General features: G+C 40.0%; 1 protein-coding gene across 4 annotated transcripts in view; it reads left to right on the top strand.

Annotated features, from left to right (window-relative positions):
- LOC103185509 (TPR and ankyrin repeat-containing protein 1) overlaps window positions 1-3,752 on the top strand; it is a 58,039-nt gene extending 54,287 nt beyond the window's left edge. For 2 of the 4 annotated variants that reach the window (XM_007904049.2, XM_007904048.2), the window contains exons 23-24: window positions 357-455; window positions 2,439-3,752. In XM_007904049.2, the coding sequence (XP_007902240.1) occupies window positions 357-455; window positions 2,439-2,557 (218 nt within the window). In that variant the 3' untranslated portion in view covers window positions 2,558-3,752. Of the gene's footprint in view, window positions 1-356; window positions 456-2,438 lie in introns of those variants that run through there. The other 2 variants (XM_042332591.1, XM_042332592.1) reach the window with 2 other exon arrangements.
- Window positions 3,753-14,478: the final 10,726 nt, after the last annotated feature.

Genomic DNA, 14,478 nt, shown 5'->3' on the forward strand with positions numbered 1-14,478 from the left:
TCCACTGCCTTTGGTACAGTTGATCACTCTATTCTCCTCCACCGCCTCCTATCATCCCCACCCTCGCTCGGCTCCACTGGCTCCCTATCCCTCAGAGTTCAAACTCCTCTCCTTCAAGGCCCTCAACAGTCTTGCCCCTTCTTACCTCTGTGATCTGCTAACTTCTGTGACCTGCTAACCCCTTATCAACCTCTCCGCTCAGCAGGCTGTGGCCTGCTTCACGCCCCCCGCCTGTCCGGCCCGCCCGCCAAATGTGGTCCTTCAATTATTGTTTTGGAAATTTTACGGGATTGCACTTGACTTAATCTCAAAACAACTGTCTCTTCAACAATAACCTATCTTTCCACCTCATTTAGGCAGGACAGCACTGTTACAAAAAGTTTTGACTCTTCAGGAAATTGTACAAGAGGCTGTTCATTGGCAAGAGGAGATCTCCCTGCGCAGGAATGATGAGGGTAGGTGGATCAGCGCAAACTTAATGTATTCTAAAGTGTATTTTGTGGGAGAAACGCGGCAGCTAAACATGCACAGGGGTACCCCTCAAACAGTCTTGGATTGAGGGATTATTACCATCAACCAATTGACTAACAACTGGGTTCCTACTTACTGAATTACCAATTTAACGGCGCAGCAAACCCAACCATAGCCGGCATAGCACAGCACGCACAGCACACTGGGTGCAACTTGCTGGGATGCTATTTTCTCACCAGCTTTTTTCCAATTTCTCCACTGGCATCCTTTTTTGATGTTGTTTGACTTGGGTGTGTGAGGGGGAGGGGGTGGGGGTTACTTTTCCATGGGTGCCAGTTGCTTTCTCTTGCTTGACCCAAGTGGGGTGACTGTTATTACATGGTTACCCTACAAACCTGTGAGGATAATTTTCCATTTGCAGCGTTGACCACATTAAATCAATAATGTGATGATGCTAAGCTTGATGGTCTGAGCTTTTCATTGGCTGAACACCTGGTCTTTAGAGATTGTTTTCAGCCAATTAAATTAAACTGGACAGCAAGCTATGAGGTTTTAGCTGTTTTGGAAAAAAAGTTGCCACCAAACTTCTCCAAGGATGGAAAAGAACTGAGATTTTTTTTTGAAAGTTTATGAAAAAAGACTGGAATCCAAGTAGAAAATAATAAAATATAAAGTTCATCGAAAAGTGCAGAGGGAAACTAAAAGGAAAAGCATGGGGAGGATTTTTTAAATTATTATTTTACCCGTTGAGTGTTAATATGGACATAAGAATTTGCTAGGCGAAAGAAGACCAAGGTCCATCCAGTTTGTCTTCCACCATATTGGCATACTGCATGCACATGTCACACTGTATCCCGAGATACTATTTCCTAACAGAAATCTACTTTCTGCTCCCACCGTCTCCTGAGGGAGCCTGTTCCACACATTTACTACTCGATCCTGGAAGTAGCATTCCCACAGATTTATTCTGAATTTACACCCCTTCAGTCCCAGGTAGTGTCCTGTGTTCAGTACATGATAAAATAGAATCTTTAGACCTTAAAGATTAGACCTTTAGAATCTTAAAGACCGTAAACATATTACCCCTCAGCCTTCTCTTCTCCAGGGTGAACATGCCCAGATTAGCTAATCCTCATAGCTCAGTCCCTCCATTCCCTCAGTTGTTTTAGTTGCCCTCCTCTGTATCCTCTCAATCGCTGCAATATCCTTTTTGTTTTTGTACATGGTCTAAGCTGTAGCACTGGGGGGTGTTTGTGGGACTTTGCTGTATGCACCCGGCTACGGCATTTCGCTCACAAAATACAGTCAATCCACTTTACAGTATATCCTGTGAAACGCTTTGAGACGTCTCAACGATGTGAAAGGCGCTATCTCAAATGCATGAATTATATCATTATTATAAAACTGCCCTAAAGATTGAGGATCCTTCAAGGCACATCACAAGATCCTCCTTCGGCCACGCTCCCCTCTTAGTCAAAAGATTGTGGGTTCAAGCCCCACGTTGTGATTTTGACTGACACTCCAATGCAGTGTTGGGCCTGTGCTGCGTTGTCAGTGGTGCAATCCTTTGTTTGGAAAGTTAAACCAAGTGCTATTTGCCTTTTCAGGAGAATGTTAAAGATCATGTGGTGCATCTTGAAAAGAGAAGGGAGTTTCTCCTGATGCACTGGCCAATTATCCATCAGATAAAAAATTGTAGTTGATAGCTGTTTGTGGAACAATGTTGTGCACAAATTGCTAGCGCGTTTGCCTATAAATTACACAGTCACTGCATGCTGTCATGTCAATGCTGTGGTAAAGTGCTATATAAAAATTATTATTATTGAGGCTGGATAGCCAATATGCTTTGCCAGAAGTCTTCATCGTGTCACTGACACGCTGGAAAGAAAATTATCTATGTTTGGTTACGTGATTATCTCTGATGAATTGACTTTCATATATTTCACATACACACTATTGATTGTCAGGACCTAAAAGTAACCAGCAAGGAGCTGGTTTTGAGGAAGATGTTGAAGAAGATCATGCAACCTTTGACGAGTTGCGAAGAACTACAAATAAGTTATCGAAAAGGAAAAGAAAACGCTAGCTGAGAGAGACTATGAAGATTGTTTTTGTGCTGTTGGGGAAGTAATTAGATCAACTGGAGGCAAAATTTAATAAATATTTTAGATACCTCCATTTTTCTAAATTTCTTATTGTTTAGAACTTTATTGAGCACAGTTTGCTGTTACTTAGGTACTTCAACAAGGTTGATGGATCTTTTTAATTGGGACCAACTTGAGTAGCTCCATGATCGGTGCACATTTCATAAATCTATTTTTTACGAACTCTTTTATGTAGCATAGTTTGATGTTCTCAGTGTAAGTTTTTAAAATTGTTAGAACCGATTTTGCCCAACATTCCTTTGCTATTGTCGCCCATCAATCCTGACAGTGTAGCACGTCTACGGTGCAAAGTTTGAATGTTCTTTTTTCTAAATGGCAGCGGTGAGAATTTCCAACCAATTGGCTTTATTTTTCTGAGTGAGTATTTTTACCATTACTGTTTTTACCATTGTTATTTTCATAAAGAAATCCACTGTTTATTTTCTATGGGGAGGGAAAGGGTGGGATCATGTTATTAGTAGTTGAACATCTCCACTTAGACAGCGAATTTTGGTTGCATCAGGGAAATGAGTTGAGTTTTTGAGAACAGATGTTATTGCATCTCCGCGCTAGTTTCAGTAATGAATATAGAATATGTACGTAGTTGTCATGAGTTTTTAAGTTGGATAAATCTTTACATTAATCATTAATTATAATGGACTCTCAAATAAAGAAACTGCTCATCCTGTGCAGTACCATTGGATATCAGTTTGCTAGTATCCTCCGGTGGCAGTAAGGAGTATGGCAGTGATTGTAGATTTTACACCAGCTCCTACTTTCATTGACTTTTTTTGACAATTTGTGACTTTTGCTCCCAATTACACAAGTCTAATATTTCAGGTTATTCGTGATTTTTATTACCGTTAGTTAAAATTATATGGCCAGTTTGTTAAGAGCATAATGAATACTATTGAACTGCAATGATTATATTTAGTGTACCTGTTGAAGTATTTAGCCAATTTAGTTGTTAAGATTTCAACGTTTATATTTAGAATTTTTTTACTGATGCATAATGTGGTCCAAAATAGAAAGGAATCTAAAATCATTTTCTTGATAAACAAAATGTTGCAGGAAGAATACTTTTACTGAACCTTTTATTTGGAATTTATTGCAGGGCAATAAAGTACAACAAACTTGTGTAATGTCTCAATTTATCATTTGTATTGCATTTTTGCTCAAAATTGGAAACATTTTAAGCATTCACCGATTCTCATGTGCTATCTAACCTATGGTTGTGAAGGTTTTAAAAAGTTAGTTGAGTTTTGATCTTTTAATGAATATCAGGTATCTTAAAACCCTCCCTATACCTTAATATTTTCTATTGTATTAAAGTTATAAATGACTAAATTGACCAATCTGTTTCTCTTGCCACTGGGTTTGGCAACTGACAATAATGGGATTTTCCTATTACAAATGTACATTGTCAAGTTCCTGCACTTAGTAGCAAGCGGAATTTCCCTTTTTGATTTCAGTATTTTTATTTTACTGAAGCCTTGGCTCACAATGAGGACCAGTCTGTATATCAAATAACCTTTTACTCTGCCCTCCAAGGATTCAAGCCTTCATCCCTGCAAAAATATGAAATTAAATTCAATTGTTAAAATCGCATTCTGTTTTTTCCATTCTTTCCAGTCTTGCATTGAGTATTTTGAATAATGTTTGATGTGTGATTAGATGCATTATTAGAAAGGAGAGTAAACTAGGATTATGTTTACATTGTTCAGAATCCATTTATCTGAAGTAACAGAATTTTCTCAAGTGTAATTGTTTTTAAAGATTTCTGTATTTTGTATTGTAGAATGTTTATATGAATAAATTTTTTCTCTCAAAATACTTGTGTATGCATGTTTTCTCTTTGGATATTCTTTAATTGTAAAATCATAGAATCCTATTGCACAGAAGGAGGCAAATTCAACCCTTTAGTGCCTCTACTGGCTCTTTGAAAGAGCTATCCAATTAGTCCCACTCCCCCACTCTTTCCCTATAGCCCTGCGATTTTTTCCTTTTCAAGTAAATATCCAATTCCCTTTTGAAAGTTATTATTGTATCTGCTTCCACCCCCCTTTCAGGCAGTGCATTCCAGATCGTAACACCTCTCTGTGTTTAAAAAAAATAAACAAACAAAAAAATTCTCCCATCTCGCCTCTGGTTCTTTTGCCGATTATCTTAAATCTGTGTCCTCTGGTTACCGACTCACCTGCCAGTGGAAACAGTTTCTCCTTATTTACTCTATTAAAATTCCTTAATCTTGCTGATATCCATTGTAAAATGTGCAAAAATCATCACAAGTTAATGCAGACACATTGGTGTCAAACCAAAGGAACACGGACTGAATGATGGGACAGGGACATTACATCTCATCTGCTGTAACAATGCAGCACACTTCAGCACAGCAATGAAGTGTCAGCATAGCCTATGAGTTCCAAGTTCCAACGTAGGGCTTGAACGCACCACCTTCTGATTCAGACGAGATGCTAACCAGCTGAGCTAGATTTACGCGTGTGATACAATGTGAACTGATACGGATCAACATTTTACTTTCCTGTTGGCTAGTGGGTGCTACTAAAGCATAAATGTTTAGCTTCCACGTGGAGGCTGATATTGGTGTTCATTTCCTAAACTTCTGTCATCATACTATAAAATATTCCATCCTGGTGTGTGTTCAGAATGAAAGAAAACTCTATCCCACCATAGAAAAGAGTATAACTCAAATGGAATTCACAAATATTGAATCCTGCTAACAACCAGATGTGTTGTGAATGTCCCCTAGGAGCTCTACCATCTACGGGTGGTAGATCAGGTAAGTTGTAGTGGAGTTCCTATAGGCTTGATGGCACGCACTTCTGTTTATGGAATAGTTATGGCTCCACTTGTGAAAATAATAATAATACTAATAATAATAATCCTTGCATTTTGATATAACGCTTTTCACGTTGTCGACCCCAGGATGTAGTCGCCATAGCTAGGATTAAACGAACACTCAGAAACCGTTAACTCAGAAATATAGTTTATTCAAATACTTGCAGCAAGGAGAGGGAAAGCGAGAGGTAATACAGTAGCACGTCTCTCAGAAGAGTCGGTACTCTCCCTCTACCAATGGGGTAGTCCCATTAGTTTATATACATGATTATTTGCAATCACCTCATGCTTAACTCGTGTCTCAAACAATTCTTGCTGTTGATTGACAAGCATTCAATCATCACAAGCTCCATTATACATTTGCAGACAGTACAAGGACACTGGTTCTGCTCTAATTATCTACAGCTATTGCTCAAAAACAACTCTAATCTTATCGTTGTCGAGACACTCTGTACTTTACGTGTTTTAGTCCTTTTACATTCCCACAACGTCTTCTAGACGTCGCAAAGCGCTTCACAGAACATACTGTAAAGTGAATTGACTATATTTGTGGGCGAAACGCGGCAGCCAATTGCGCACAGCAATGTCCCACAAACGGTTGTAATTTGGCAATTATTACCCCATAAATCTACAAAATTACTCTCTGATTTTCAAAATAGAGGGTACACTCCAGAGTGTTCATTTATTTTGAATCTCTAACCAACCTTGACCTGCCTTCTGCCCCTACTGCAGATTTGATGGCTCCCACTTTACAGGAAAAAAAAGTCATTGGGTCCAGTAAAATATTTATCATCTCAGTCTTATTACCCATTCCAGTAAGCTCCACCCTGTTTAACCAGGTATTTACCCTGCTCTTGTCAGAGGAGTTATCACAGAATGAACTGCTTAATCTTTAAGGTTAGCAATTCCTAAACTTAATGTTTTTGTTGAAAAGAGGTTAAATTACACTAGTTAGCCACTGAGAAATTAGTGTTAGATTGGCTCATTAAATAACGCTCTAATCTCTAGGTCAGAAGTTTGTGGGTTCTACTTGTGTTTGGACTTCAGTTCATAGTTTAGGTTTTTGAGTCAAGTGCAGAACGGGCCAAGTGGCATTCTAAAAGGTTCTATTTTTAAGTTGAGATGTTAAACCAAGATACTATCTGCATGTCCAGGCAGACATTGAATATTTCACGACCCTATTTGAAAAGAGAAGGAAGTTTCTCTCACTGGATCTTGCTGGCTAAAACTAGTAATTACAATTGTCAGTAATCACCTGTGAAGTGTGTAGAGATATCTTGATGAGACTCTCTGAAAATGCAATTTGTGTTACAAGGAAACCTGCAATTGGACTCTTGATGCTGTCCTGTCATGCCCTTGCACCTCCCTACCTATCCGATAGGCTTTCGAGTCACTCCACCACCCGCTGCCTCTGCACGGCTGGCTCTGGCCTCCTGTTTGTCCCTCGTGCCCTCAGTTCCACCATCGTTGGCCGTGCCTTCAGCCACTACACCCCGAAACTCGAACTCTCTTCCTCAATCCCTCTGCCTTGCCCCCTCCCTCCCCAGTTTCAAATCCCGCCTAAAGACCTTCCTTTTAGATTGTGCTTACGGTCACCTCCCCCACTCCTTCTCCCCCTGGCTCGGAGTCAGATTCCACCACTCTCAAGTGCTCTGGGACACTACTCCGCATGAAGTGCTCTACATAAATGCAAGTTGTTGTTGTAATATAGTTCCTACCTGACAGGGGGAGCTCTAACACTAGATATTAGGGATCTCATTAAGTACTGCCGAGGCTACAGAACGGACTTGAGCTTTCTGAGAAAACTGTCAGGTCCTGAACCAGTTGAACTCACAAAAATATTTTTAAACCCAATCAAAAATGTTTAGCAGTGCACCTTCAATGGCTCAGTATCCCGGTTAACCAAGTTTATGATGACAAAGAGTTTAATTGCAAAATGCACAGTCATATTTCCTGAGGCAGTTTAACAGCACATCCCAACATTTATATCCATAGGAACAGCATTGCCATTCGGCCCATTTTTTCCAGTCATGTTTGCTCTTCCGAGGGCCATCCATCCTAATCTCAATCTCCTTCTCTTTCCCTGTACCCCTCTAATACCCGTGTTTGACTATTCTTTAAGTACCCCCATCAACAATTGAGAGGGAAAGGAAGCGGTGGAGAAGTAAATTATTTTTGTTTGGTGACATTTTTATGGAAAGTCAGCTCTGAGCTGGGCTTGTAAAGCATTGTGTACATTCCCATTCCAAACAATTGCTCTCAAGAGGGTAAAATTTGCTATATATAAAGTAAGATTGAAAAACAGGTTGCCTTGGTGTAAGAGTTAATTTATTTTCATGACCCTGCAGTGAAGTAAGGACTGACACAAATGTTGAACAATTAATCAAGATTTATTAATTCAGATTAATAATGGTTATAAATAATTTAGAAAATACATCTAATTCTGCTTATGTATCCACGTATACTAGAGTTCACAATGATTTGAGTTGACCAACCAAATACTGTGGGAGAGATAGGGAAGCAATGTAAATCCTCAAAAAAAATTTCAAGTAATGTTGTGCGGTTCCCAGTTCGATACCACCCAAAAGTATCCAGGTATTATTGTACGTTTAGAGCTGTTTAACTCATAGTCTTGAACTTCCATCTTTGGAAGCTGGAATATGGTTTGTGGCTCCAGGTTCCAATTTCTTCTTCCTCTTTCGAATTGATCTCCGTTTATAACGTTGATTAGGTGACCTTTCGTCTTTTTCAAGATGGTTCCTTTGTAAAAACCAAATGCAACACAGTTCTCTCCAGCTGCAGACCATTTTTCCATGAGAAAATGACTGATAAGGAATGAAAACAGTTTGTTGCTTAAAACAGTCTTTTGTTAAACGTTGACTCACTTTCCTTTCTCCATAGATGCTGCCTGACCCGCTGAGTGTTTCCAGCGATTTCTGTTTTTGTTTTCAGATTTCCAGCATCTGCAGTATTTTGTATTTTCTTTTGTTTCTCCAGGTGATATACATACAAATATAATTTGAGATATTATTTAACACATTAATTACAGACATGACATCCTACAGTCACCCTGAAGTGGGTTAAGGTTATAAACGTAAATCTACTTTTATTACTGTAATTAGTGTAAAATTTGTACCGTTCTCCTCTATCTCTTTCACCGCATTCGATCTCCAACCTATATTAACATTTTTATGATTCTTAATTGTTCATAAAACATTTTACATCTTTTTTTTATCTGACACATATCCAATAATTACAGTAAATCATTATTAATAACTCTATAAATACAAATAAATTAGCAAGGTTATACTTGTATTACCACTAAAAATTATAAAATATTACTTCAGTGGGTGTTCCCTTTTTTTAGGGAAAATATCTATCTTATAAAATTCCCAATAAATGTAACCATATTTAATTTTAATTTATACCAACATCACTTTGATTAAATACTGGAATACATAAAATAAATGATACATAACAGAAATTAGAATAACTGAAGTAATATTAAGATGTTTGACACAATAACATTTATAACAATTAAAAACTACTATAATCTGAATGTGTTTGACATTAATGATTAGTGTACTTTTCTCTCATACCTATCAATGTTTACCCTGTTGTTTTGCGCTCAAGTCACGTGTCCCAAATTATATGGTCTTATCTGTAATTTTATGCAGACCCCCATATTCTCTAACTATTGCTCACTTTGTTTATCTTTTACCTTGCTATTATTACGTACATATGGAACATGGATGTGATCTGGCTTATACTCCACCACGGTCCTCTTTTTTAACATATAAATGACATAAACATATAAAGACAGCCTTCACTTTGTTTACTTGCTTTTGTAAATTTTAATTGCTACTAGCTTATGCTAAATCCTATACTAACGTCTTACGTCTTGGGAGATGCGGGGTGGCCCTCATCTCCCAAACTTCCTTTGGTCTATCCCCCTATTCCTTTGGCTGTTTCTCCTCCTACCATCCCTCCTCTCTCTCCCTCAAAATCCTCCTAGTTTACCGACCGACCAGAAACCTCCTGGCTCCTTCCTCACTGATATTTCCTCTCACCTTTCATCCTTATCCCTCTGCACTGAACACCTGCTCATAATGGGTGATTTTGTGCTCCACCTAAGCTCCCCTTGCAACACCTCCTCGGATTTCACTGCCCTCCTCTCCTCCCTAAACTCCCTCCACATCAACTCGCCAACCCACAACCGTGGCCACTCCCTCAACCTCGTCATCACACGTGGTCTTGACATTTCTGACTTGTCAATCACGGACAAAGCCATCTCGGACCACTTCCTCATCTCCCTCTCCTCCTGCATCCCCCTCCCCTCTTCCAAACCCTCCACCATTTTTTTCCCCCCCAGGAAAAAGCTTCTCTGAGTCCCTTAAAAATGCCCTCTCCTCCTCAGATCTCCTCTCCCTCTGGCCCTCCAACCACAGTGATCCTGATACAGCCGTCAAGCTGCTGATGACCGTCTCTCCACAACCTTCAATTCCCAGCTCCCCTGAAATCCAGGATTGTTTCCAAACCCACCCGCTCCCCCTGGTACAACACTCATCTCTGCTCACTCAAACCACAAACCCGGATGCTTGAGCGCAGATGGCAGAAATTTGACCTCATGATTCACCGCCAGCTGTGGCTCGAGCACCTCCTCACCCACCGCCTCTCCCTTTCAAAGGCCAAAACTGACTTTTACTCCAAAGTCATCCTGGAGGCAAACAAGAATTCAAAGATGCTGTTTTTCACTGTCCATCACCTCCTCCGTGCAGTCCCTCAAGCTCCCTCTATCCTCACGTCAAATGCCAAGTGCGAAGAGGTCCTAGACTTCTTTACCTCAAATGGCTGCATCGTCCTCCCCCCCATGCCCCCTTCCAGATCATCCACACTGCCTTCTCCCTCCGCAACGGCTCCTGCCATTCCCCTCTCCTTACACTCCTTTGCCTCCATTTCTCCCTCCTCCCTCTCAACTACAATCACCCGGATGAAGTTCACCACCTGCTGCCTCTACCCCTCCCCACCCAGCTGCTGGTCACTCAACTCGCCCTTCTCTCCCCCTTGTTGGCCGACACAGTCAACCAGTCTCTCTCCTCAGGCTCTGTTCCACTCCCCCTGATAACCGCTGTCTTCACACCCCTCCTATTGACCCGGACCAAACTCCGTATCCACATTTTACCACATCATCTTGGTCCCAGACACACCTTTTCTCTCTGGTCTGCCTATTTTGTTGCAATCTTTCCTCCCCTTTGTTCTGCAGTATTAACCCCTGTTTTGTTGCAATCCTTCCCTTTGTTTTGCATCATTAACACCTTCTTAACCCATCATCCCCTGTCCTCTACCTCATTTCTCCTTTGTCTTCCTTGCCCTGTCTCCCCCCTCTCTGTTAGTCCTTAGAAGCCTCTCCCTCCCAACATGCCCCAGTTCTGACAAAAGGTCATGGACCCGAAAAGTTGACTCACTTTTCTCTCTCAATAGTTGCTGCCTGACCCGCTGAGTGTTCCCAGTGACTTCTGTTTTTGTTTCAGGTTTCCAGCATCTGCAGTATTTTGTGTTTTCCATACCCACATCTCACCAGTTCTGGCCGGGCCTCACTGGCACCGAACGGATCGACTTAATAATAATAATAATAATCCTTGCATTTGATATAGCGCTTTTCACGTCGGGAGGACGTCCCAAAGCGCTTCACAGAACACACTGTAAAGTGAATTGACTGTATATTTGTGGGCGAACGCGGCAGCCAATTGCACACAGCAATATCCCACAAACAGTCGTAGATTGAAAATGACCAATTTATTATTGTTTTTGGTTTTGGAGGGATTATTATTAGGCGTGTGGAGTAAGGAAACTTGCCCAAGGTTTCGCCCTGCCTGGAATTGAACTCAGGTCTCTTGCTTGCAAAGCGAGTGCTCTAACCTACAGGACTCCACGATCCTCCCTACATCTCCGACCTTGTCACTCCCCAATCCACCACCAGGCGCCTCCGCTCGACTGGCGCCGGCCTCCTGCTCGTTCCTCGCACCCTCCGCCCCACCATCGGAAGTCGTGCTTTCAGCCACTACGCCCCAAAACTCTGGAACACTCTCCCTCAATCCCTCCACCTTGCCCCCTCTCTCCCCTCTTTCAAATCCCCACTGAAAACTTTCCTCTACGACCATGCTTATGGCCACCTCCCCCCTCCACCCGACTCAGAGTCAGGCTTCGTCACTGTTCAGCGCTCTGAGACGCTACCCTGAGTGGAGGGCACTATATAAGTAGAAGTTGTTGATTGTCTTTTTCACAATTTAACAAAAAGGGTAATACCTTATGCTCAGGTATTCTCATGGATCGTTCAGTCACAACGTCCTGTGGGGAAAATATTTTATTTAGGAATTCAGATTGCTCTTTTCAACAAATAGTTAGGGAGGGCCCTGAGTCGACCAATTCTATGCAATAATAATAGACCTATAATAGACTTCAAACTCATGCTGTTGCTGTTGGCCCTCCCCAAATATTAATTTGAAGGGTCACAATATACCCCATAGAGACCTTAGAAACTCATCATGCCTGTCATATGAATTTAGAGATCAATTTGTGTTTTTTGATCAGTTTAATCTTGTTTAAATTTGGCTTGCTCTTTGGCTCTTTGATAGCCAGGTGATATATATATATATTACATATATAAAATGTAAATGCCCCTGATTGCTGTTTGTATTCTACAAATTTTCAAAAAAACTCTTGATTATTACTTTTAATAATAAATTGGTCATTTTCAATCCACGACTGTGGGACACTGCTGTGCGCAATTGGCTGCCTTGTTTCGCCCACAAATATACGGTCAATTGACTTTACGCCATATTCTGTGAAGCGCTTTGAGACGTCTAGAAGACGTGAAAAGCGCTATATCAAATGCAAGTATTATAATTATTAAAAATTCTTTTATCAAACTTAATTTCGTTTTCAATCATCTCTTCCATCTTTTTTTTTCCAAGCTTTTTCCTCTGTAACATAAAAAGAAAAGTTAAATTATCCTCCCTGTTTTATTTGGGGTGATTTCAGGAATCTATTATTTATTGATTTTTATAATGAACCTTTGCGTCCTTGTGTCCTTCTTTCTCTTACTGGGATGTTGATCACATCCCAAACATGTCTTCTGTTCTTCAGTTTTTTCCCTCGTTCTACTTCTTAACTGAAATATCATTCCTCCCTGATCTATTGCTGTTGATGTTATATCACAGCAATGAGTATCTCCGTCATACAGTAAATTGTTAGCTAAAAATCACAGAGACATGGAATGTTGTTTCGTCCTTGAAACAACAAAGTTCATCAAGCCAGACGGACATTTGATACGGATCCATCTTTTAATCGACCATCTAAAAGTAATTCTGTTGGGGTGTAATTGGTTAACAAAACCATAGGTGATAAACTAACAATTTATTCAAAATGTTGCACAGTCCAAAAAGTGGCTAAAATGTTTTTCACATTTTTAAAAATTTAATCCTACAGGAGTCAATACTCTGGATGCTATTGGACATAGTTTATTATGCTTGTGCTGTAATGCAACTGCTGAAATAGCGAAATCTGTGTCTGCTACTTCTAAATAAAAGGTGCTTCCCTTTCTGGAGCTTGCAAAGTAGACGTTTACGCTAAAGCTTGTTTTAATTTTTGTACTGCTTCAGTACAGGCTGGCGTCCAATTCCATTCAGCATGTTTTCGTAACAAAGCATAAAGGGGAGCACTTAGAGTAGCAAAATCTTCAATAAAATCCCTGCATCCCCTACCAATCCTAAAAAGCATCTCAATGCTGTGACAGAAGTTGGCCAGGGTAAGTGCTTAATAATCTGTATTTTATATTCATCAGGATTGTGACCACCTTTACCAATTTGGATTCCTAAAAATGATACAGTCTGCTCAGAAATCTATGCTTTCTTAGGATTTACTTTTAATCCTGATGTACAGATCAATTGTAACAGCTTTGTCAACAATTGTTCATGAGTCTCCATGTCAGGCAGGCGTGTAATAATAAATCATCAACATAGTGAATGATTGCAGTAGGTTGGCTAAGGCGTGCTATCACTTGAGCCATTCTTTGATGAAATTTGACGGAAAGTTGTGAAATCCCTGGGGTAAACATGTCCATGTGTATTGGTTGTGAAAAGTAAAAGCAAATTTGTACTGACAATCATGATGAAACGGAACAGACCAGAACCCATTTGATATGTCAAGTGCAGAAAATACTTTTGACTGAGGTGTAGTTCTCTTGAGCACATCTGGTGCAGACACCAATGTCGAGAACAACATTGCGTGTATTGATTTAATCTCCTCTGATCTATTATGAGTCGCCATGAACCATCTGGTTTTCTAACTGGCCAAATGGGAGAATTATTAGAGGTTGCAATCCTTCTTAAAATACCTGTTTCAATAATGAGATTATAGTGGCTTGCACAGGTGCATCAACTTCCCAAGGATAGGAATATTGCTCCTGCTGATGTGGGGAATCTTTTCCAATGATGTTAACATGTCCTGCTAACTTTCCACAAACGTGTTTGTGATTTGCGAAAACAACATTATTAGTGGTTAGTATGTTAGTAATGTTAACATTGTCATGTGTCAACACTTTCTTTAAATCAAACCCTTTATTGCATAAACAGCTCCATGATCTGTTATTTTATTTCAAATATATGTGTCAGGTTTGGCACTTTTAACTTGCCATAGTAGTTTGTTTGCAAAGTCAATTATCAAATTATATTTATTCATCAGATCTGCACCAATAATGTTTAAATTGGCTGGCGTGTTCATCAAAATACATGGCCATTTAATTTCTAAATATCCAATTTGAAGAGGAATTGGAATTGACTCCACCCCATATTGACAATTGCCTGTAAACCCACCTAATTGAGTAACTGTTTCAGATGTGAATTTTGTGGGTCTTTTTCATATATAACAGTTTGAGAGGCACCAGTACCCCATAACAATAGGTTCCGATGGCCTCCTATCGCAACATTAATACATGGTCTTCCAT

The sequence above is a fragment of the Callorhinchus milii genome, unplaced genomic scaffold (assembly GCF_018977255.1).
Source record: "Callorhinchus milii isolate IMCB2004 unplaced genomic scaffold, IMCB_Cmil_1.0 Scaffold2, whole genome shotgun sequence".
Taxonomy (NCBI): domain Eukaryota; kingdom Metazoa; phylum Chordata; class Chondrichthyes; order Chimaeriformes; family Callorhinchidae; genus Callorhinchus; species Callorhinchus milii.